Source organism: Eubalaena glacialis, chromosome 1 (assembly GCF_028564815.1).
Source record: "Eubalaena glacialis isolate mEubGla1 chromosome 1, mEubGla1.1.hap2.+ XY, whole genome shotgun sequence".
In the NCBI taxonomy this organism is placed as follows: domain Eukaryota; kingdom Metazoa; phylum Chordata; class Mammalia; order Artiodactyla; family Balaenidae; genus Eubalaena; species Eubalaena glacialis.
Genome location: NC_083716.1, coordinates 67,555,972 through 67,581,956, shown reverse-complemented (window position 1 = coordinate 67,581,956; position 25,985 = coordinate 67,555,972). Strand labels below are relative to the sequence as shown.

The 25,985-nt window shown below is 35.7% G+C and overlaps 2 protein-coding genes across 2 annotated transcripts in view; one reads left to right on the top strand and one right to left on the bottom strand.

Moving 5' to 3' along the window:
* Positions 1–25,985, bottom strand: part of CTNNA3 (catenin alpha 3) — a 1,728,069-nt gene that overhangs the window by 750,790 nt on the left and 951,294 nt on the right. Inside the window, exon 10 of the mRNA XM_061197871.1 lies at positions 17,225–17,377. Coding sequence (XP_061053854.1) covers positions 17,225–17,377 — 153 coding nt within the window. The remainder of the gene's footprint in view (positions 1–17,224; positions 17,378–25,985) is intronic.
* Positions 20,876–21,511, top strand: LOC133096309 (DNA polymerase epsilon subunit 3-like). Its single transcript, XM_061197860.1, has one exon. It carries the CDS (start codon positions 20,996–20,998, stop codon positions 21,434–21,436), a length of 441 nt encoding a protein of 146 aa, XP_061053843.1. The 5' UTR covers positions 20,876–20,995; the 3' UTR covers positions 21,437–21,511.

The window sequence follows — 25,985 nt, the reverse complement described above, 5'->3', positions numbered from 1 at the left end:
TTGTTGATGGTTTCCTTTGCTGTGCAAAAGCTTTTTTAGTTTGATGTCATCCCACTTGTATATTTTTCCTTTTTTTGCCTTTACTTTTGCTGTCAAATTCAAAAGCATAAAAAAAAAAAAATTCAAAAAGCATCACCGAGACTGATGACAAGTTGTTTACTGCCTATGTTTTCTTCTAACAGTTTTATGGTTTCAGGTCTTACATTCAAACCTTTAATCCATTTTGAGTTAATTTTTGTTTGTGGTATAAGATAGTGGTCCATTTTCATTCTTTTTCATGTGGCTGTCCAGTTTTCTTAACCCATTTATTGAAGAGACTGTCTTTCCCCATTTTATTATTCTTGGCTACTTTTTCTTAAATTAATTATCTATAAATGTGTGGGTTTATTTCTGGGATCTCTACTCTATTTCATTTATCTATGTGTCTGTTTTCATGCCAATATCATGATGTTTTTTGTAATATAGTTTGAAATCAGGAAGTGTGATGCCTCCAGCTCTGTTCTTCATCAAGATTGCTTTGGTTATTAGAGGTCTTTGTAATTCCATACAACTTTGGGGATTGTTTTGTTTATTTCTGTGAAAGATGCCATTAAAATTTTGATAGACATTGAACTGAATTCATAGACTGCTTAGAGTAGCATGGAAATTTCAACAATATTAAGTCTTCCAATCCATAAGTACAAAATCTCTTTCCATTTATTTGTGCCTTCTTCAATTTCTTTCATCAATGTCTTAAAGTTTTCAGTGTACAAATCTTTCACCTCCTTGGTTAAATTTATTCCTAAGTATTATATTCTTTTTGATGCTCTTATAAATAGGATTATTTTCTTAATTTCTCTTTCACTGTTGGTGCATAGAAATGCAACTAATTCTTGTATATTGATTTTATTTACTGAAACTTTACTGAATTTGTTAATTAATTATAACAGATATTGATGGAATCTTTATGGTTTCCATGTATAATATCATGTAATCTGCAAATAGAAACAATTTTACTTTTTCATTTCCAATTTGTATGGCTTTCATTTATTTTCCTTGCCTGACTGCTCTGGGTAGGACTTCAGTACTATGTTGAAGAAACATGGCAGAAGTGGGCATTCTTGTCTCATTCCTGGTCTTAGAGGAAAAAGCTTTCAGTGTTTCACCACTGTGGGCCTATCATATATAGCCTTTATTATGGGGAAGTATGTTCCCTCTACACCAGTTTGTTGAGAGGTTTTATGATTAAGTAATGTTGAATTTTGTCAAATGCTTTTTTTTGCATCTACTGAGATGATCATGATTTTTATCCCTCATTTCATTAATGTGGTGTATCACACTGATTGATTTGTAGATGTTGAACCATCCTTGCAATCCTTAAATAAATCCCACTTAATCATAGTGTACAATCCTATTACTGTATTGTTCAGTTAGGTTTGTTAATATTTTCTTGAGAATTTTTGTTCTCAAAAATTCATCAGGGATATTAGCCTGTAATTTTTCTTTTTTCTCATAGTGTCTTTGTCTGGCTTTGGTATCAGGGTAATGCTGGCCTCATAAAATGAATGCTCTTTTCCTCTATATTTTGGAAGCGTGTAAGAAGGATTAGTATTAATTCTTCTTTAAATATTTGGTAGAATTCACCAGTGAAGCTATCTGGTACTGAATTTTTCTTTTTGGGAGGTTTTTGATACTGATTCAATCACCTTATTTCTTCATGATTTGGTCTTGGTAGGTTGTATCTTTCTAGAATATATCTATTCTTCTAGGTTGTCCAATTTTTGGCATATAATTGTTCATAGTAGTCTCTTACAATTCTTTGTATTTGTGTGGTATCAGTCATAATGTCTCTTCTTTCATTTATAATTTTATGTATTTGAGTCCACACTTTTTTCTTGGTGAGTCTAGCTAAGGATTTGTCTATTTTGTTTATCTTTTAAAGAAACAGCTCTTAGTTTCTTTGATCTTTTCTATTCTTTTCATGGTCTCGCTTTCATTTATTTCTACTGTGATCTTTGGTTATTTCCTTCCTTCTGCTAACTTTGGACTTAGTTTGTTATTCTTTTTCTAGTTACCTGAGATGTAAAGTTAGGTTGTTTATTTGAGATTCTTCTTGTCTCTTACTTTATACTTTATTGCTTTATACTTCCCTTTTAGAACTGCTTTTTCTACATCCCATAAATTTTGATATATTGTATTTCTGTTTTCATTTGTCTTAAGATATGTGTTTATCTTTTGATTTCTTCTCTGACTCATTGGTTGTTCAGAAGAATGTTGTTTATTCTTTTTGTTAAATTTGTATACATTTTTGTAAATTTTCCAGTTTTCTCCCTATAATTGATTTCTAGTTTCAAACCCTTGTGGTCAGAAAAAATGCCTGATATAATTTCAGTCTTCTTAAATTTATTGAGACTTGTTTTGTGCCTAATATATGATCTATCCTGGAGGATGTTCCATGCATGTTGGAGAAGAATGTGAATTCTGCTGCTATTAGATGGAATTTTCTGCATATATCTGTTAGATACATCTTGCCTAATGTGTAGTTTAAGTCTAATGTTTCCTTATTGATTTTCTGTCTAGATGATCTATCCACTGTTTAAAGTGTGGTGAAAGGGGAAGTCCCCTCCTATTATTGTACTGCTGTCTATTTCTCCCTTCAGGTCTGTTAATATTTGCTTTATATATTTAGGTGCTCCTATGTAATGATAATGTGTTTTTAATTTCCAATTCTACTTGGTCATTGCTGGCTATAGAAAAGTGATTAAATTTTGTATGTTAACTTTGCTATAATCAACCTTCCTATAATCACTTATTAGTTCCAGGAGATTTTTGTCCATTATTTCAGATTTTCTACATAGACAATTTTGTCACCTGTGAACAAAAACAGTTTTATTTGCACCTTTCTTCCCTGAGATTTTTTAGGCTAATGTTTATTGCAACGTTACTGCATTGTCAGACATTATCATAAAGGCTTTACTTGTGCTACTTCATTTAATTCTCACAAAATCTTTATGAATAAGTATGCTATTATATCCATCTTCCTAATGAGAGATTTGAAGCCCAGAGAGGCTAAATAAGTTGCTCAAGTTCACACGATATTGAAGTCAGGATTTGTTTGTCTGATGCTATGTTCTTTCCCACTACATTAGTCTTTAGTGCCTTCTAGAATTCTTACAAGTTTTAGTATTAAAAGCAGCACCAAACTTTGTACTTACATTAGTTTCCAAATAAGGCCAGCTAATTAATAGGCAAGTTTCCTGGAATTCACACAAAATACACACCAACCCCCCCCATAAATTAACAAAGTAAGTAGAAAATCTTAAAATGGATTTGTTTAATGTAAGAAATAAGTTAAATTTGCTTTATTATTTAAATATTTAGTAACTAAAAATGTTTGGATGCTGGAAACTACAAAATACTGATGAAAAAACTCAAAGATAGTGTAAATAATTAGAGAGATATATCATGTTCAAGAACTGGAGGACTGAATATTATCAAGATGTCAATTCCTTGTATACTGATCTACAGATTCAAACAATTGCAATCTTAATCCCAGCAACAGTTTTGTAGGTATTGAAGGGATTGTACCAAATTTTACACAGAAAGACAAAGGAATTAAAGTAGCTGAAACAATTTTTTAAAAGAACAGTATTAGAGGACTCACAACACCTGATTTCAAGGCTTACTATAAGGCTACAGTTTTAAAGACATTGTGGTATTGGTGAAAGGTAGACACATAGAGCAATGGAATAGAACGGATAAACCAGAGGTATACCCACAATGTAGGTTAACTGATATTTAACCAAAGTACAAACATGATTCAATGGAGAAATGATGCTGAAACAACTGGACATCCATATGCAATAAATACATACACACATAAACAAACCTTTACCCCTACCTTGCACCATATAGAAAAATTAACTCAAAATGGAATAAAAACTCAAGTGTAAAAACTAAACAGTATAAAACTTCTAGAAGAAAACATACGAGAAAATCTTTGTAACTCTGGGTTAAGCAAAAGTTTCTTATATAAAACACAAAAGTGTTATCCATATTTACTAATATCGATAATTTTGACTTCATTTGAATTTTAAATTTCTGCCCTAAAGAAGATACTATGAAGATATTAACAAGACAAGCCACAGATATAACAGAAAACATTTATGACTTACATAAACGAAGGACTTGTATTCAAAATATATAAAACACTTTTAAACAATACAAAAATAAGTAAATAAACAACTCAATTAAAAAATAGGTAAAATGTTTGAACAGGCACTTCCCTAAAGAAGATATACAAATGGAAAAAAAGCATACAAAAATGCTCGGGGAATTCTGCATGAAAATGAAAGTAAAGCCATCCATATTTGAAATGAAGACATATAATTATATTCTCAGATGACATGATCTTATATATAGAAAATATTAAGCAGTATACACAAACATATGCAAACTATTAAAACTAATAAATAAAGTCAGCAAGTTGCAGGATACAAGATCAATATACAAAAAATTGCATTTCCATATACTGCAAAAAAGAACCTAAAAATGAAAACAAGAAACAATAACATTTACAATATCATCAGGAAGAATAAAATGTCAGGAATTAAATAAGAAAAGAAGTGCAAACTTATACGCTGAAAACCACAAAATGTTGAAATAAATTAAAGCAGCTCTAAATAAATGGAAAGACATTTCATATTTGTGAATCAGAAGCTTAACATTGTTAAAATGGAAATATTCCCCAAATTGATCTATAGATTCAACACAATCCCTATCAAAATTCCAGATTTTTTTTTCTCAGAAATGACATACTTATCCTAAAATTCATATGGATATTCAAGGGACTCATTATAGCCAAAACTATCTTGAAAAAGAAGAACAAAGTTGGAGGAAGACTCACATTTTCTGACTTCAAAACTTATAACAAAGCTATAGTAATCAAGACAAGTGGTACTGACATAATAATAGACATATAGATCAATGGAATAGAACTGAGTCAAGAAATAAACACTCATATTTACAGTCTACTGATTTACAGGATTCAATTGGAAAGTAGTAGCCTTTTCAACAAATCGTGCTGGGACTAATGGATACCGCATGAAAAATAATAAAACTAGATTCTTCTTGAATATGTAACACCATAAACAAAAGCTAACTCAAACCTGATCAAAGACCTAAATGTAAGAGCTAAAAGTATAAAACTCTTAGAAGAAAACATAAGAGCAAATCTTCATAACTCTTGATTATTCAATGGTTTCTTAGATATGAAACCAAAAGCACAAGGAACAAAAGAAAAAATAGGTAAATAGCACTTCATCGATATTTAAAACTTTTGTGCTTCAAAGGATGCCACCAAGAAGTGAAAAGACAACACGCAAAATGGGAGCAAATTTTGCAAATCACATATCTGAAAGCGACTTGCCTCTAAAATATATAAAGAACTATTATATCTTGATAATAAAAAGACAAAATCCAATTTGTAAAATGAATCAAAGATTTAAACTAGGGCTTCCCTGGTGGCTCAGTGGTTAAGTATCCGCCTGCCAATGCAGGGGACACAGGTTCGAGCCCTGGTCTGGGAAGATCCCACATGCTGTGGAACAACTAAGCCCATGCGTCACAACTACTGAGCCTGTGCTCTAGAGCCCGCGAGCCACAACTACTGAAGCCTGTGCACCTAGAGCCCGTGCTCCGCAACAAGAGAAGCCACTGCAATGAGAAGCCCACGCACCACAACGAAGAGTAGCCACTGCAATGAGAAGCCCACGCACCGCAACGAAGAGTAGCCACTGCTCGCCACAACTAGAGAAAGCCCGCGTGCAGCAAGGAAGACCCAATGCAGCCAAAAATAAAGTGAATAAAAATTTTTAAAAATTAAAAAAAAGATCTAAATGAATATTTACCTAGAAAAGATATACAAGTAGGCAAAAAGCACATGAAATTATGTACAACATAGTTAGCCGTCAGGGAAATGCAAATCAAAGCCACAATGAGACGTATCCACTAGAATGAATATAATCAAAGGCAAACAATAACAAGTGTTGACAAGGAAGAGGGGAACTGAAATGCTCACACACTGCTGGTGGGAATGTAGAATGGTACAGCTTGGTACCATCAGAAAAGAGTCCCGCATTTCTCAAATGTTTAATATAGGGTTATCATATGACCCAGGAATTCCACTGTTAGGTATATACCCAAGAGAAATAAAAACATACACCCACACGAAAACCTGTATAAAAATGTTCATCAGAATTATTAATAATAGCCAAAAAACGGAAACGCCCAGACGCCCATCAACTTATGAACGGATAACTAAAACATGATATACCCATACATAGAATTAGCCATAAAAAGAATGAAGTACTGATATATGCCACACATGATGAACCTTGAAAACATTATGCTAAGTGAAAGAAGCCAGTCACAAAAGACCACATGACGTCTGATTCCATTTACATGTAACATCCAGAATAGGCAAATCTATAGAGACAGGAAGTAAATTAGTGATTGCCTAGTTTAGGTGAGATAAAATGCTTTAAAAATAATTGTGATGGGTTCACAACTCTGTGAACATTCTAAAAATCACTGAAATGTATACTTTAAATAGGTGAACTGTATGGTATATGAATTATATCTTGATAATTTTGTCATAAAAAAGATATTCAACATCATTAGTAATTAGGGAAAGGCAAATTAAAAGCATAATAAAATAATACTACATACATTAGAATGGTAAAAACAAAAACAAAAAATCTGACAGTACCAAGTACTGGCAAGGATATGGAGCAACTGGAGCACATATACGTTGCTGGAGGGAATGCAAAGTAGTCTAGCCACTTCAGAAAAAAAAAAATTGACAGTTTCTTATAAAGTTAAACATGCATGTATCATATAACTGTCTGTACCATATGAGAAATCTGTACTCTTCATTTCTGGCACATTAAATGTGCCAGTCCTTCTGTCTCTAAAATAGCCCTCTTTCCTCTTCTCCTTTGCCTAATTCGATTTTTAAACCAACAGCCCTTTTAAATTTACAGCTTTAAGCCAATTCCTCAAAATTGTAATATTTTTATCCTAAACCAAACCAATAACCACAAATGTCCCCATAGGACCCAGTAGTTCATACCTAACATCATTTATCACATCCAAACACAATTGCAATTTACTTTTCTTTACTTTCTCTTAGATGGTAAGCTCCAATAGGGCAGAGTCTATCTTTTCTCTGTCTGTGATTGAATCCCCAGCACCAGTACAGCTCCTGTCTTAAAAAATATTTATTTGAGGAATAGGTGGCTTTTTGCAAATATAATGCAAACTCTTTAGACATCATGTTGCTAGCAAAGGAAAATTAAAGCAACTAGATGTTCTCCTTTGACACTTCGAGTAATAATTAGACTATACCAACGGCTGGAGTGAAAGAGTGAGAGGGAGAGTCAAAGTGAAAGAAAGATATGGGGAGGACAAAGGGAATTTGTAGCAGTCATTTACCAGACTGATTCAGAGCACAAAAGTCAAACCCTCTAAGGATGTTCTGCTTTTATTTTGGCACACCATGAATAATTTCACAAAAATGTCAAAAAATGATTTAAAAAACCCAAGTCTCTTTTCACGCTCCTTGTACTTTAGACAAAGTGATCAAAGGAAGGCAAAATAAATTTGACTTTGTCACTAATGAGAGCATTTTTTTAAAAAAGTATCAAATGTAACACTTCCATTTTGCAGAAAGTTCCAAGTGTAATTGATTTCTCACGAAAGGAATTTTCTGAACATACACAGCTATAGCTTTAACTGGGTCTAACATATATATGAAATATCCTTTGGCAAGATCCCCCTTTCTCTCTCCCCATTCCTACCCTAGAATTGCTTCCAAGCAGCAGAGGAGATAAGAGGAAATAGCTGATCTTCTCTGGGTTCTTAACCCTTAGCAATTCACCTCCTATTTCAAAGTTAACTACTACAGGAAAGAAAATTGGAAGGAACCCACTTACCCAAACCAACCTCCCTTCCATAGCTAGCTTCAATACCTGATTCTTACTAACAGGACATCCTCCAGATCTTATCTACAGCTCCTTCAAAAATTCATCTTGGGGAAGCTTGTCTTTCGTAACTTGACCTCAGAGCAGAGACTGAAAAAACTAGTGGTCCTTGGCATTATGTATTGGTACAAATGACAAAACTGTGGTTTTGTTTTTATTTTGTTTTAAACTGATTTAGTTGTCTACACCTAGAAATCAAAAGATTTTTACATTAAAATCTATATTGATGGCTTCTTTTAAGAAATTGTAATGCCAGAGAACACAGGGCCTGCTTTCATACACAGCAATAATTGACCAAAGATAAGTTTGAGGTCAATCCTTTAAACTCAGTTTATGTTCTCCACTTCATCAGAGGCCTATCCTACGGAGCGTTTACATTCATTACTTGTTTGTCCCCTACTGTAAACATTTGAATTTTCTGCCCCTACCTTAGGGATGCTCTGCACATAAGGCTATAAAGGGGACGAGTGAAGGGGGACCCCTAAATGCATTTTAGGTTAGGAAGAATACTTCTAATAAAATGCTCTGCAATTTTTAATTTAATAGGCCTTTGTGGACTAACTAAGGGACCTAAATAGTATAAATAACACTGATTATAAGGCAAAATATATTTCAAGTTCCAAACAATCACCTTACAAATGGACTACTTGTACTATTTCATCAGAAGATGATGCCTGATCTCACTCAGGTCTTATATCCTGGACTAACCACTAAGCATTAGCTATGCAGTTACCCAAGAGTTACGAAGAATGACCAAATGCAGAAGGATTTCATGGGCATAAATGTGTGCTTCTGACTTTCTGCTTCTCTAGCTAAGGAAGGTGGAATAAGATCAGAGATTCTTAGAAAAAAATGAAATCCACTCCTGGAACTTTTGCAGCTTGATCCACTTAATAGCAGGTCTCTTGTCTAAAAGCATTCAGAAAGGTTTTTCCTCTCTCCATCAAGGAATGAAACAAGTAGAACTTGGGCTCACTTTCCATTTTTAGATTTATTGGGCTTCCTCTATTCCTTTAATTTCTGCCATTGATAGAAACAAGTTGATTCCCTACTCTGTCATTTATTATATGTGTGACATTAGGCTAGTTGCTTCATTTCTCTCAGCCACGGTTTCCTTATCAGCAAAATGGTAATAAAAATATTTTTCTCAATTACATTGTGAGCATTGATGATACGAGGTAATGAGTATAAAGCGCTTTGTATGATGCTGGTACAGATTACTAAATCTTTTATTTATTTTCCTATATTTTCTCCACTTGTTTTTCTCTTATTACTAAAAAAAGTTACTTTTATGCTATGAAATCCATAAAATAACCACTCTTCCAATACTTTTATTTAACCAGCCTCCTTCACCCAAGTTATCTACACATATAAAACAAATAAAAGAACTCTTTAGTTTCTAGAATTTTGAATGTCAGGAAGAGAGAAGATTATTTAATCCTTTACTTTCCATTTTACATATCATTAAATTGAATTCCATAGAGGCTGAGTAATTTGCTAAAGTCACCTAAGCAGGGGAGTAGAACTCATATGTTTTAAGACACAAAAGGCAAAAATGAAACCAGCTCTAAACAGTACAGCTCTGTATAAATGACCTCTATAGATCACATTGTAGGGACTCGCTATATTTGTTTTTAATTGAGTGAAATAGTGAATCGATTAAAAGAAATAGATTAACTCCAACTTGCATAATCAGAAGGGTGATTAAAAAAAAAGTTTGGCTTCTAGGCCTGGGATTATTCATCAGTAACTGTCAGCATGTTTGCTTGTTAACTTTTGGCCAAATATCATCATGAAGCATAATATGGGGAAGTTTTCAGTTTCAGAGAAGTTTTACACGTTAATTAATTACATATCAAAATGTTGGGTACACAATTTCAGCAGGAGATTTTTTTGCACGTGCTCTTTTTTGGCCTGTTAATGTTCCTGAAAAACACTTTTATCTGTATTTGGAAGTTGCATACAAAGGTCCAACAACTACAGTATATTTGACATCACCTTATAAAATGAATTTTTTAAGAGGAAATTTTCATTGCTTATCAGGGGTATTGGAGATTCAAGTAAACTCTTTCCAGATTAAAAAAAAACAAAAAACAAAAAACACATGTTAAAGAGAGGAAAGGGAAGAAGACTAATATTCACCGAACAATGATGTCCACATCACGTGGCACTTGGTATTTTAATGTGTCAACCTATCCAATCTTACTGTTATCTTCACTTTACAATGGAGTATGTCTTTTACAGGACATATACAAGAGATACTAAGTCACCTTCCCAAGAACATCAAGAAAGTCTCCATATTTCACACTTTACTCAGTAAGTCACACTGTTACCATCTTTTAAGATCTCCTATAGGATTAATGGACATTCTACTTCATTTTTTATACTAATTCACTCAACAATGCTTTATTGAATGTTGTACTTACTGTATATCAGGCCAGAGAAACAAAAACAAAGGGTCTAGAGTCCCAGAGTCCAGCACAGGACATGGCACATAGTAGGCACTGAAGACATGTTTGTTAAATGAATGAATGTATGAATGAATGAATACACTCTTGTCCTCAACTTGCTAATCATCCATCTAGAACTGCACTATCTAAAACATAGCCATGAGCCACTTATGGCTATTATGCACTTAAAATGTGGCTAGTCTAGATTACAATAGGCTGTAAGTATAAAATCTATACCAGATTTCTAAGACTTAGTACCAAAAAATGTAAGACATCTCATTAATAGTTTTTATATTGATTACATGTCAAAATGATAATATTTGGAGTATACTGGATTAAATAAAACATATTAAAATTAGTTCACCTGTTTATTTTTACTTTTTTTAGTATGGCTACTAGAAAATTTAAAACTATGTATGTGGCCTGCCTTCTATTTCTATTGTATAACATCAATCTAGTGCCATTAAGTCCTGGGACACTTGTTTTCTGCTCCAATTTCATTATTAAAACTAGTTTTCTTCTATTTACTGTAGGATAATAAATAGGTTTTAAATCCAGTCATTTTTAAATGCTAGCTTATGTTCATGAGATTCAAATCAACTCGGGGGGGTAGAAATTTTTATGTTCGGATGCAAAATAGCCACCACACAATATGACTTCCCTTGAGATCCTTCCCTGCTGAGAAGCAACTGCTGCTTTCCAAATCCATTACTGGATCCAGTTCTATAAGATGAAATCTAACTTCTTCACCCTGGCATTCAAATATCCAAGGCTCTTCATCAAGTACTGCTATCCCACTTTATGTTCCAGCCAGTTTAACAATCTAGATTTCATTTTATTCTTTATTCATGCTGTTATCTCCACTTGGAGTTCTAGTTTTTCATATCCAACTCCTGACTAGTTTTTAAGGTTTAATGTAAATATTGCTTACTTCATGCTGAATTTCCAAACTACTCTAATCCCATATAGTTTTCTTTCTCCTCTTAATATTCCATTCAAAAATATTCCATTCAAAACACTAATATTCTATTCAAAAATACCTACACTTGACTATGGAAAGTCTCTGACTTGTCTATAATTGTATCACTAAACCTTCCCTGTATTCCAAAGACCATGAATAGAAAATTTATAAAGAAACCTCTAAAACATGGAAAGGTCACTCACTGTGCTTTCACGCTAGGCTTTGAAGAATCATGTTCATCATGTCTTTTAACTAAAAGAAGATTAAAATGCTGAGCAGTTTCTAATCCAGGGAGTGGGCAGTCACACCTGTGTGCTCTATTCTATATAAGCAAAACAATTTCTGAATTTCTGACTTAGCTATAATATCCTTTCCCCACCAAAAGAGGAGAGCTGCCAAGATGCTCACTGAGAACAGTTGTTGGTTTGTGTAGAACAGTTGTTAGTTTGTGTACAAGTGTAAATATGGGTTTGTTCTTTTTTTTTTTTCCCATTTTTTTTTCTTGTCGAGGGTGAGAAAGAAGGAAGAATGGGATTGGTCTCTAAAAGCTTGATTTATTTATAACCAAACATATCCTTATTTGATAACAGATGATCAATTAAAGCAATGCGTGACATTTGAACAGCATTCTGTCAAAACGCAACGATATTAGTAGAGCTGATAGCAATGAGCACTTCTTGCAAACAGCAAGAGTCCCCCTCTAAAGTCTTCTCTCTTGGCACTGGGGCTTTGCTAAATGTGGCTTGCCATTTTGCGAGTGGGAACAATCAGCTTTGTAGGTTGGAGGGAAGTATTATAATTAAATGTCCACCCACTTTTTCCTTTTTGATGAAAGGCTCCCATGAAACTTACTAAAATAAGGTACATCAAGACAGATGAATTTTTGATGAATAAGTCAAAGCACTGACGAAGCTGGTTTTTCACATAGAGAAACTTCACTAATTCACAGGAAATTTTCAGGCCTTGATCATTAACACTGGCATGCTTAATAATAATTAATATGATAAAATCTATGGAATAAACATGAGATTTTACCATTTAACTGGTAGCAACTGTAGTGTTCAGCATGAATTGACTTGCTGAGAACAAATTGTAATATGATTCAGAAATAATAGTGGTGTTTTTAAAAATTAATTTTAGAGAAATATTAAATAATAGCCATTATAAAAACAGTGTCTTTATTGAATATATAATGGCATTATGGCATTCTTCTGAATAATAGTTACATTACCACATTAAAGTTACAAACTTTATCTCTGAAGTGGGCAAAGCTCTTTAAAGATGTTATCAAATTGTCACAAACTCCTTCTGAAGGAGATCTGGAGCAGGGTTTATAGTGTCTGTCTGCTTTTGATAATTAATGGCAAAGCCATTTGCTAATATCATTGTGTAGTATTATTTTAAAGTATCTTTGTACAACAGAGTAGGGAGGTACTCAAATAATTGGGATCAGGCATATATGTCAAGTCCAGTTACTGGAATCCTCATAGTCAACTTTTTAGAGAGGAAGAAAACTGAGCGAGTGTTATGAATGTGTTTCTTCATTCAAGACAGATCTATTGAGAACTAGCTTATAGACTTTGCTATTAGAGGAAGCTTAAAGCGATAAAAAATAAAATCCTTACCCTCTAGAATTACTGAATATTTTTCTTTTTAAGATAAAATTAATATTTTAAATTTCTTGTTTAATAGGTATTATTGGTGGAAACCAGTAGAGTTAATGGTGCCCTAAGACACCATCAGTGCAAGATCAAAGTACTGGGGAGCACAATTCAATAAGCACATTAGTCACTAATTGCTAATCACTATGTGAGCTTAATTTTTAAAATGCCAACCTCGACTCCTGCATCTCATTCTTATTTTGCCTTGGTGGATCCAAAAACACAGACTAACTTGGATGTTCAAAGTAGGAAAAGCTTTGCATAACAGTTACTTAATTCAACATAAGTAAAATAAAATTAGCCACAAGGATCTAAGTTCTCCAGTTATTGGTACTGCCCAGGGTTTTATAACCATCATTTCACCCATGGTCATTTTATATTAAACTTACTACACGGTAATAAAACAGACATGACTTGACTAGAGAATGGGAATGTTCAGGCCCAACTGATTGGCCACTTTGCTCCTCATTCTCATTTCTTTCTCCAATACTCCAAATCCTTTTTGTTTTCTAATTATTACTCACAGAATTTCTTAAGGCTTTGTGTTTTTGCTTTGTGTTCAGTTCTACTTTTCACTATCCCTTTCGTAAAAGTTACAAGTTAACCATTATCCAAAGCATTCCTTTAACAGCATGGACTTTTTCTTCAAAGATCTGATAGGAATTCTTTAAAAATGGACTTTTTCTTTTTCCCACTTAAGTCTTACTTCAACAAGTTCACTTTTACATTTTAGATTTCTCTGACACACATAGTTGAGGTATCAAAACCCAAACACATTGAAAATAGCTTTTTCTTGAAGTCATTTAGTATCGAATCTGCCCTGCTATGTCAAATAACCCAGCTTGGGAATAAGATGGGTATATGTGCTTGTCTGTGTAGGGGGGTGGTAAGGAAAAGGGACGTGGTAAGGAAAAGGGACGTGGTAAGGAAAAGGGACGTGGTAAGGAAAAGGGACATGGTAAGGAAAAGGGACGTGGAGGACTTGCAACCAATCCATACAAAGTGAACTCACAATGTCCTCTGAAACTGATATATTTTAGCTCTCTTATTTCCTCAGACTCTGCCCCAGACACTTCTATCGCAATGTTTGTAGTAAATTAATGATGATTTTCTCTGTTGCTCTGGTTAGACAGCTCCTTTCAAAAACAAATTTTCCTGGGAGATAAAAGCAGCCCTCTTTTTTTTCCTTCTTGATATATATAAACAACCTAGTGTTTGAACAGTATACTTAAAAACCATTTTCATTTTCTCCTATGTCTATATCTCTTAGAGAGCTAGGAGTCTCTCAATTGTGAAAAGTATTTGTCAGATCTTACAATTTTAGAAACTGGTAGTGGCCTTAGACATTATCTTGTTTAACCTTCACTCTACAGCTAAAGCAAATGAAGCCCTAAGAAGAGACGTGTAAATTAAAGGTGGACACAAATACTCTGTTGCTCCTTCCAGAGAGAGGTGGAGTCTCATGCCGCCTCTTCTCCCCTTGTGTTTGGGCAGGCTCTGTGATTGTTTTGATCAATAAAGTACAGTGGAAGCTGTACTTTGCCAACTGCTGGGCCCAGGCCTTACAAAAATGTCAGCTCTACTTCCTGTTTCTGGCTTGCTCTTGGGACTTCTCATCTCAGAACCCAGAAACTATGCTGTGAGAAGCTGAAGCCACATGGAAAGGCCATGTATTTATTGGCTGGTGCTCCAGTTGACAACCACAGCTAAGCTCCCAGCTGACAGCTAGCATGCACTTTCAATCATGTGAATGTACCATCTTGCTTGTCTAGCCAACTCAAACCTTTGAAGGGTTCCATCCCCAGCCAACATTTGACAACAAGCACATTAAAGAGACCCTATGTGAGAACGGCCCAGCTCTGCTCAGTCAACCTGCAGATCAGTAAGAGAATAATAAATGAGTATTCTAAGCACTAAGTTTGGGGATGGTTCGTTAAGTAGTAAAAGCTTACTGGAAGTGAAGACAAGTTTCTAAGTAATATCAGAGTGAGAACTGGAAGACTCCAAAGCCAGCATAATCTCATTATAATGTGCTAAGGGAACCAAGAGTTGAATAAGACCCATTCTCAGTCCCCTAGTAGCTCAAAATTCCAAAATCTGTTATTGTTTCATATTCACATGAACTACAGAATTTTCAAAATCCTTAAACATTTAAAATAGATTCTTAGAGCTTTATCTACATAGTAATAAACTAGCATTTGGTAATAAAATAAGGTAGTATTCTCAAGTGTTTGTGGAAGGCAGTGCCTTATTAATAAGCATCATGAAAGAAAGAGTACTTCAGATAAATTGATTTGGGGAAATTCTGACTTAAAGAGATTTCTTTATATCTGGATTTTTCAGATACGTAAAATCTCCAAGAGGAGAAATAGAACTTTTTTCCCAAAATCGTGGGATCAAGGAGTCCTTTACTGAGCACCTCATGAGATTTATGTTTCATTAGAAACTAAACTGAAAAATAGGAATAAAGATCCAACGTTATTAGCAGAAACCAACTTTTACTTTCAGAATATTTCACCAAAAACGTTATTTTCATAATTTGGTGTTCCTTCAGCTTAGAAAACACATTTCTAGACAAAAGGTTTATGATATTTAGTAGCCACACTTAGTTAGGTGCCTTTAATGACCTGCTGCTTCTGTTCTGCTCTCTTTTAATTTTTAACATTTTCCTTTGGGAACAGTTAGTAAATATTTGAGGAATGAGTACAAGAAGGAATAAATAAAACTAGATAAATAATAAATAGTTGAATGAATTAGTTAAACACGGTAAACCTGGAAACCAGCTTCGACTCTCATTAGCTTGTTTTAGGTTTTGTATTTTTATTTCCACGTAAGGCCAATGGGAGTTATATCAGCTGCCCTGTCTCACAGAGTTCTTGGCAAGTTCAAAGATTTCAAATTCGTAGGTGGGGCAGTTTTAGGGCTGAAATTATCTTAGTAATCATCTATCTATCCACTCTTATTTTCTAGATGTGAAGACTGGGACCCAGTGGAAGTGCTAGCTACATCGGAAACTTCCTTCCCAGTCGATCCACATTAAAGGTGTTGGAAAAGTCCTCTACTTTAGTAAACATTGTATAGAACATTTACTATACAACGTTTCTAATTCAAGTGGGGACTATTTCTAACACAAGTTTTACAAGCAATTTGGGCCCCCAAACACATATTTCACCACAGAATTCACGGCCTATATAGGAAGGTGTGGCAGTCAAAACATTGAATAATCAGCATAGCACAGGCACTGACAATGAGTACTGACACAAGCCATAAACAACTGATAGAGTCACACCGATGGGTACCAGCAGTGTTTCGCTCTAGTACAAGGATCTGGTCAACCACATTTTCCCCTTCCTTCCAGTGTTTCCTGGCCTTGCGAGTACTGTCACTTTACTGGGGTTAGGCATTCTTCCATTCAGGCTTTCTCTTATACCGTGGCTGTATTACTGATGTCCATAAGACAGTAAATTCCACTACCTGTCTTCTAGGAATCGCCCAGCACTTCATAGCTCCTTCAGCAATATGCCCCTCTGCCCCCCAAATCATGGGGCATTTCCATGTTTCCAGTTTCCAAGCAGGAGGGAATTACAGTTTTATCATCTCCTCTTGCCTCTACAGGGACATGGACAATCCACTATCCCTACTTAATTATTCTGGGTTTCTCTATCTCTGTATACCCTTCATTCATGTTCTATAGTCATGTTTCATAGTTGAATATGAATTGAAAGGCTGAAGGAGTAACAACCATGAAAAGATGGGAGAGGAACAATAAAGTGGCATGAGAGAAAGCATCTAATACTTTTAAGTTAGAATAGGAAGAAAGTATTTGTAAGGATAAAACCTGTGTTTAACCAGGTTTGTGTGTGTGTGTGTGTAGCTCTGAAAAAAATACACATTAAGAAAATATATCGATCATATTTTCATAATTCTTTCTAAATAACTTGCTCCTTTTCCAAGCCAATGGGGGATAGTTTATACAATTTGACATACATACCTTCATAGTACTTTGGCCCAACTCTGCTTCATTTGCTATAAGTGGACAAAAGTTTGTATTTGAATCCAATTCAGCTATAAATGCAGAATGAGAGCTCTAGTCTCCTGGATTTAGAGTAGTTACAGTTCTAGCACACTCACCTCTACAAGCCTGCTGGTGTGTTCACGAAATATCGCAGTATATTCTTTTATTTCCTTTTCCCGGCCATTCTTGGCAGCTTCAATGAGAACCAAAAGTGGGACTGTCGTATCCAAAAAGGAGTCTGACACATGATCTATAATAGCCTTACGGAGCTGAGGAGAAATAAAAAATTCAGGTTTTTTTTTTTTTTTTTTTCAAGAAATAGGTCTTGTTATTTCCTATTTTTACAATCTCAGTCATTACAAAATTTCTTTTATATATATTTTTGCAGTCTCTAAAATCATAATATTTAAGACTGTATGAATGTCACTTACAAAGCTAAAACAAGCTAAATATCCAAGAAAAAATATCATCGAGCAATAGCTCTCTTGCTCTCAAAAATTACTATCTTTTTCTTAAATTGTACTTAGCCCAGAGGTCAGATTATAAGTGATAGCACTGTATTTTTCCCTCAAAGAAATTGCACTATTGTAATGTTTATGCATGTGTACAAACAACATTGTACATCATGTATTTTCATAATTACAAAATTATAAAATGTTTTCTACTTTGTTGGAAGAACTCATGATAAATTTTGATTAGCTAAATTGTAGACTTCATGGTAATTAAACCAAGTTAGATCACTGATTATGCCAGTTGGTAACAGATTAATAGAGCAAGGAAAATAAAAAATGAGTTTGATGTCCAATTTTCTCCATTTGCATTAACTGTTCTTGCCCTCACACCTTAAATTATTAAACAAGTATAACATTCTACTACAATTAGTTCTTTTAAATTAGATTATGTGCAAGCTTATAAATGACAATCAGGCAATTACTCTACTCAGCAGATATTTTCTGAAATTTAAAACTGAGTTGGAAAATTAATGCACTGTATTTATATAATATTGAGTCCTTAAAGATCACAATATCTTGAAATGTTTCATTAACAATGTCAATGATTATGAATGGCTCCAAAGTTTTTGGTCATCTCCCTCAATTTAATAACCTCTGTAATAAGGATATGAATAGCTATCAGGCAGGGAATTTGTAATTCGCCTTCTGTGAAAATTATATTTTAGAATATTTTTTAAAACCAGCAGACATTTACTCTAGTTTTGGATTACATTAGAATTAATATATTTTCAAGGGGTTAAATGATGTAGCTACATGAAAAAAAAACCACTGTCTCTCTTCCTATAACAATTGTAGGATAATAAATCCATAATAATTATAGATTTGGGGGTAGAAAAATACCTTTGTCTAAGATAGTGGAGCTTTCTCAGAAGAACTGTGACATTTTTATGGCTATCAACAATTTCACAAAGGCAGTAGGAAGATCCCCAAGGAAAGATTCTGCTTAGCATGCAGAACAGCAAAACACTAATAGCAACTAATTAACATTTACTGAGCACTTACTTGGACAGGGTGTAGAGTGCTAAGTGTTTACAAGGCAAGGGGAAGACCTTGAGTGAATGAACAGTTTGATGTCCATAAACAGTGGACCAGGAAAGTCAGGCAAGAGATCATAAGTTAGGAGTTGAGCTGGGAAATACAAGTTGTTTTAGTTCCAGGTACATAAGAGAAAAGTAGAAGAAATCTCTCAGAAGGGGAGCTGTTTCCAATGACCATCCCTCCCCTTTATCCTTTTCTTCCTTCACTTGTAACCAGGACATATAGAAGGGGGGCTAAGAGGAGACTTACATTAGAGATATGTGACTGAAATACAGCATACATATGGGAGATAATTCAAGCCAAGGAGGTGAAGAGAATCATATAGAGGGAGATGCACAGTGAGATGTCCAAGAATAAAATCTTAAAAAATATTACCACTTATGGTAGTCGTGCAGATGGAGAGTAGGACCTAAAAAGAGGCTGAGATGATGGCCAAGAAACAAAGAGAGGAAATGACCCAACAGCTGGAAGGGAAACTTTCAAATAAACCTCCGTATCAATGCTCTTCAAATGAACTTATCCTACCAAACACAATTATAACACCCACATTATGGATGTGTTGAATCTTCTTTTCTGTGTATTTGATCTCATTCAATTCAACAAGTATTTCTGAACACCATTTCCTTACATTTCTACCAAGAGCTAGGTATTGTGAAAAATGTCAAGTTGGAAACACATGATCCCTTATAATCTAGTGGAGGAGTGTCATTAAATATTGTAATAAAGAAAAACCAGGAGACTGACAGCAAAGAAATCTCAAGACGATAAAAGGGTTCAGAGTCTTATGTTAAAGATAAGTTAAATTAAAAGAACCAAGACTTCTCTATTGGATTTGACCACTAGGAGGTTATTAAGAAGTTTTGGTGGAAAAGTGGGAGCAGGAGTCCTATTGCTATGGTTTGAAGAGTGAATGGGAGATGAACAGGTGGAGACAGAATAAACTGTTTCTAGTAATTTGATTGTCACATGAAGAAGTAAGACTTGGTATTAACTACACTGAGATACAGGTTTAAAGAGGGATTGTTTCTCATATAAAAGACTTCGAAGTACGTTACCAACTAAAACTAAACTCAGAAAGTCAGATTGTTCTCTTATGCTTTAAAAAAATACGTTTTGATTTATCACCATATAAAAATGATAGAGATAGAAATAACTACTGTCTTAGATTGTGCCAATTTTTGTAAATACTTGAATAATTGCAGCAATCTTCTTCAAGCACTGAATACATTTGCTCTGGTCCATGCATCTCCCCTCAGTGGTGCCACCTTGCCTTCCCTTCATTTTAATGGCATTTACTCCCCTGTTCTTTTTTTTTTTTTTATTTCTTCAAGGTTTTCAACTATATTTTTCCTGCTATTCATTCAATCCATCATCCCATATACAAATGTTGAAATATATTGCAGAACTGAGGCTTGAGGTATAGCTGATTTACTATTAATTAAAGAATAAATAAACTCTTTGACTATATTATTTCTTTAAAAACTAAACCAAATTAGGAACACGTTTTTTGCTTTTTTCTAAGGCATGTTGCTAACTACACAACACAGTAACTGAGAAAAGGGTACCACGGAGGTGTGATATTAATGTTCAGTAGGACAAGACAGAAGGACTGGAAAATGTGCTTTCAAATAAGATCTATGCCAATGCTTTCATAATTCTGTTGGAAAATGGGCTGAAGTTACCTGATAGAAGACACTGGCAAATACAATAAGCAAAACGAATCTTCTGTAGTTGCATATTCGTTCAATTTAACAAATGCATTTTGAGCTTTCTATCTAAGGGCAAAGCAACATTCTAGGCAACTTGGGGAATGCCAGTATGACAAAGACAGGATAACTATTAGGGAGGGAGAGATATACAAAGAGTTTGATGAGTATCTTAAAAGAAGTGCAAACAAATAAGAAACAACTGGTTGATTCTCATAGTTAAGAAGGCTTCTGTAAGGATGAGACATATGTATTCCATTTTAAAAAGTGATTAGGGAAAGGGACGGAAAGCCCAGTGAGCCATACTTCATTTGCTAAGCAAGTTCCAGATATGGTGGTGGCGTGAAGCAGGGAAACGAGCCTGGGAAGGGACGCCAGGTGCCGGTGAGACCGGACGGAAGCTCCTCGAGCCAAAACCATGGCAGCGTAGAAAGCTCGGAAGCACCGGCCACTGGAGGCGGAAGCGGGGCTGGAGGAGGAGGGAGGTTATGGCGCGGGGAACTGTGGGACACTGTGTGGGCAACGCGGGGCGCGACGGAAGCCTCGTTGGGTCAGACCGTGGCGACGCGGGAAGTCCGGACGCCGTAGCGGCCTGAAGAGGAGGTCCGAGGCCCGGGCCCCGGCCGCGGCAATGGCGGAGAGGCCCGAGGACCTAAACCTGCCCAATGCCGTCATCACCAGGATCATCAAGGAGGCGCTCCCGGACGGTGTCAGCATCTCCAAGGAGGCCCGGAGCGCCATCTCCCGCGCCGCCAGCGTCTTCGTGCTATACGCCACATCCTGTGCCAACAACTTCGCGATGAAAGGGAAACGCAAGACACTGAATGCCAGCCATGTGCTCTCCGCCACGGAGAAGATGGAGTTTCAGCGGTTTGTGACCCCGTTAAAAGAAGCTCTGGAAGCTTACAGGAGGGAGCAAAAAGGCAAGGAAGCTTCAGAGCAAAAGAAGAAGGACAGAGACAAAAAAACGGATTCGGAAGAGCAAGACAAGGGCAGGGATGAGGACAACGATGAAGATGAGGAAAGGCTGGAGGAAGAAGAACAGAATGAAGAGGAGGAAGTGGACAACTGAAGAGGATGGGGAGACGCAGCTCGGAAGGTACCACTCTGAAACGCCGTACACATTTGTGTGAAGCTTTTTCGTGCTGGGCAGAGTAGTCTTAGGCAGAAGATCAAAATAAAAACTGAATTATCATAAGAATTACCATCAAAACCAGCGCTTCCCAGACTCGGAGCATCTGAGTAGCGGAATCCTGTTTTGCTTAATCAGTCTCAAGGTTATGACTTTTTGGCAAGAGGGATTCTGAACAGCTAATTTAATTGGTCAATTTCATCTCTCTTGTTTACTTACACGTATAGTTAGGCAGTTGTTGATCCCCAGTTCCCTCCCCACCCCCCCAAAAAAGTAATAATAACTTTCATGCTGCCGACTGTGTTCCAGATCACAGAGGCAGTCAAGGCTCAGGAAAAATTGGGGTTTGATCATGGTCAGCCTATTTGATTGTACAGTATTTGGCAATACTAGCTTATTTCAGGTGATCAGAATGGCTTAGCTTTAGGAAATTACTATAAGGGTTCGAGAGACAACGAAATTTGTTCTGTTGTCTCCTCACTTGACAGTAACATTAATTGAAGTTTGGTTTCTACAGACCCACTTGGCTTGGACCCCTTCTGTATTGCCTACAGGCATGTTACCTGCTTGGGTTGCTATGTTCTCGGCACATAACGCTTTTAAATCAACAGAGTAGAATTAGTCAGGCAAGGTTGCCAGTGTCTTACTCTTGTAAAACAGATGGTTTAGTCTTAAATGCACCTCACTGCCTGCGACTGTACAGCTTCAGGATTTGTTGTCACCTCCTGGAAGGTATAAAATTCCAGGCTTTCTCTTCTTGTAGTCCATCTCCTCAACTTGTGACTTGGCTTTTCATTATTCCAATTCATGACAAGTTCCAGACTTTATTTCTTCTAGGCACAACTTTCTCCCTCTGTGCTTCTCACCTCCTGTCTCTGTTCTGCCTCTCCTCTGCTCCCCATTCCCACTTTCTCTGTCCCTCTTTTTCTCACTTCTCCCAATCCAGGAACTTGGATGACCTGCTTAATATCCCAAAGTGTGGTTTCCTCTGATTCCCTAGTTCTAATCTCATGTCTTTTAAAAATGATTTTGTAAACCTTTCTGAACCATAAGGGAAATCTGATGGTGCTCAGGAATCTAATTCCTCCCCTAACCCATCCCCTTTAACTGCTTCTGAAGTATCTCTGTTGACCTTTCCTAGTTTTCTTCTCTTTCCATTTGGTGCTTCAAGCACTTTTTTGTTCGTCTCTAAGTTGAGTGCTTGGAGGTTGAAAGGTAGTGAAATGTAGTGTGACACTGTTAATTTGTTAAATGAATATAGTGGAAAGTTTGTTGATAAATGAATGAAGAATACTGAGAAAATTATAATGCTTTGTATAAATAAAAATTCCTGTTAAAAGTGAAAAAAAAAAAGTGATTAGGATGTTAAGAGTTGGAGCTGGGAGATGGCAAGCATCACATTCTAGGAATAGAGACTATCATAAGCAAATAAAACAGAGGGATCCTCCAGAATCAAAAGTATCTAGTGTGACTGGAATGTGGCGGTAGAGAAAAGATTGAAATAGGGTCTCATTAGGCACAATGGAAATAGTGAAAGGTATTTCAGGTAAAAGAACAAAATTCAGACAAAAAGATTAAAAGATGACAGAAGGAAATGGCCAGAAATTGGTGACTTCTGTTAGACATGAGTGATATGCTTAAGAGATAGCAAACAATCAGCAGGCAGGGAAATATCTTCCCCTTTGAAAGCATCTTCAACCCATGCAAACAACAAATAGCACAATTAATGCAACCAACCCACAGTTTTCTCACAAGATTCTCTCTCTTACTGATTCCTGATCATTTACCATTACATTCATAGCTATGATTATAGGCTACATTAGAGGCCTTTGGTACTTTACATCTCATCCACTGGACCAGTCTCTGATTTCAATTGTTGCTGTGGGGGACAGTTCCATGTCCTCCAAAGACATCCCACCTCGAGTGCATTCCATGCTTCTTTTTGTTACTCTTTCTCAGGGCCTGCTCCAAGTCTCTGTGAGATTCTCAGCTCAAGCACAAACAGCCTCAAAGTTCTAGAGAGTCAATACTACTGGGAGCAACCCTCAACCAATGGGCATGGGAGCTACTGGATAAAATTCCCAGCTTCCATCTATTGGTCAGACAATTCTGGGAGGCATTCTGTCTCTTCTCAGAGGTCCTTAAGCAACTGTTGCCTATAGTGGTGACCTCAATAGCGTATCCTTTCCTCCTTCCCTGCCTGTTCTCTTATGCTTGATATTCTTTTACACTTGCTTCTTGGAAGTGCCTCTCAAATAAATGACCTGAATAAAGGCCCCAGTCTCAGGATCTGCTTTCAGGAGAATCCAATATAGACACATTTATCTGGTGTTAGTGTTGTTTGTTCGCGTAGCAAGTAATAGACTCTGATGTCTTACATAAACTACCCATTGGTGATCACACTTTGCCACTTCTACTTTGCACACCACTGGGTTTAATTCTGCTATCTCCTGTATTATGGCTGACCATGAAAGAGGAAATATTATGAGATCAGACCATAAATGAACATAGGGACAAAATATGGAAGATCCTGAATGCCATGCTAAGTAATTTCCTTTATATGTTCTGACATATTCATATGGGATTTTTTTCATTTAAATTGTACATTACCACTGATGTAAGTGGTTTGGGATCTCAGATAAAATATTTCTCTACAATGGAATTCCAAAAGTCACAGCTGTATGTGCAAACTGTAAGAAAGACCTGCCCACCCTCTAACCCCCACCAAATAAGGGAACAGAAAAAATGAAACTGTGTGGAAGAGGAATGGAAAGAAGAGAAAGTGTTATAGAAAAGAATCATCCTCAGGGAAGTATAAAACTTATATTTGTGCATATTAATGCCACTTTAATTCTAAGTCAAAGAGCAAAATATGACTTTCAAAACTCAATTAACTAATAGGAACTAAATCACTTAATAATTAATTCAGCATATACCTACTGTGTCAATTTAATGAGATGTGTATTTTATGGATACTTAATATTATTTGATGACAAGAATGAGGAGGAGGAGGAGGTACAAGAGCCTAAACATATTTTTCTGAGTGTGGCACCGGTACTACCAACATGGAAAAGAGATGACTATAGCAATTCAGCAACTCAGCAGCTAAAGAATCAATCAAATTGTTGTGTTTCTTTGTTTGTTTTCACCAGAATCCTATTTTATTTCACATACCTTAAGTCTTTATTTTGGCATTTATGAAATAGACAATTATTTCTCAATATATATAAAAATTTTAACCTGCCTTTAGTGAAACCAAATATCTGTTTCACTCTGCATAATTTAGTAGAAATGGAATATATTTGATTGTTTTAATTTTTTAATGAAGTAAAGGAGGTTTAAAATCTTCCTTATTAAGAATTTTAATATGTGTGCAGTTCTCAAATAAATAATGAGGAAAGAGATTAAAGGAACAAGAAAATTGAAATTCTAAAAACATGTAAAATAAATAATAAGGAAGAAAAACATTTATAATAGTAAAATCAGTGTATTACGCACTAGAAGTTCTGAAGGTGAATAGGTCATTATCCCTGGCCCCTGGCATAGTGGTTACAAATTTGGGCTGGGGTTAGATGGATGGACCTGTGCTGAAACCTTGGCTCTACCAGTTAGCTGGGTGATGTTCAGTAAATTGACTCACCTGAGAGATTGAGATAGTCATACTATGGCATTATTTCTTGTTCCAGGGATAAAAATCAATAATGTAAGGACTACAGTGGGTAGAAAGCATTTGCTAAATGAGAGATGTTGTCATAACTATCATTTTAAGGATTTAAAATCCAGTGTGAAGAAAAATCCTCTAGAAAAGAAAAAGACAAGCAGAAGGGAATCCCCATAAGGTTAACAGCCAATCTTTCAGCAGAAACTCTGCAGGCCAGAAGGGAGAGGCAAGACATATTTAAAGTGATTAAAGGGAAAAACCTACAACCAAGATTACTCTACTCATAAAGGATCTCATTCAGATTCGACGGAGAAATTAAAACCTTTACAGACAAGCAAAAGCTAGGAGAATTCAGCACCACCAAACCAGCTTTACAACAAATGCTACAGGAACTTCTCTAGGCAGGAAACACAAGAGAAGGAAAAGATCTACAATAACAAACCCAAAACAGTTAAGAAAATGGTAATAGGAACACACAGATCGATAACTACCTTAAATGTAAATAGATTAAATGCTCCAACGAAAAGACATAGACTGACTGGATGGATACGAAAACAAGACCCGTATATATGCTGCCTACAAGAGACCCACTTCAGACCTAGGGACAAATACATACTGAAAGTGAGGGGATGGAAAAAGATATTCCATGCAAATGGAAATCAAAAGAAAGCTGAAGTTGCACCTCTCATATCAGACAAAATAGACTTTAAAATAAAGACTATTACAAGAGACAAAGAAGGACACTCCATAATGATCAAGGGATCAATCCAAGAAGAAGATATAACAATTGTAAATATTTATGCACCAACATAGGAGCACCTCAATACA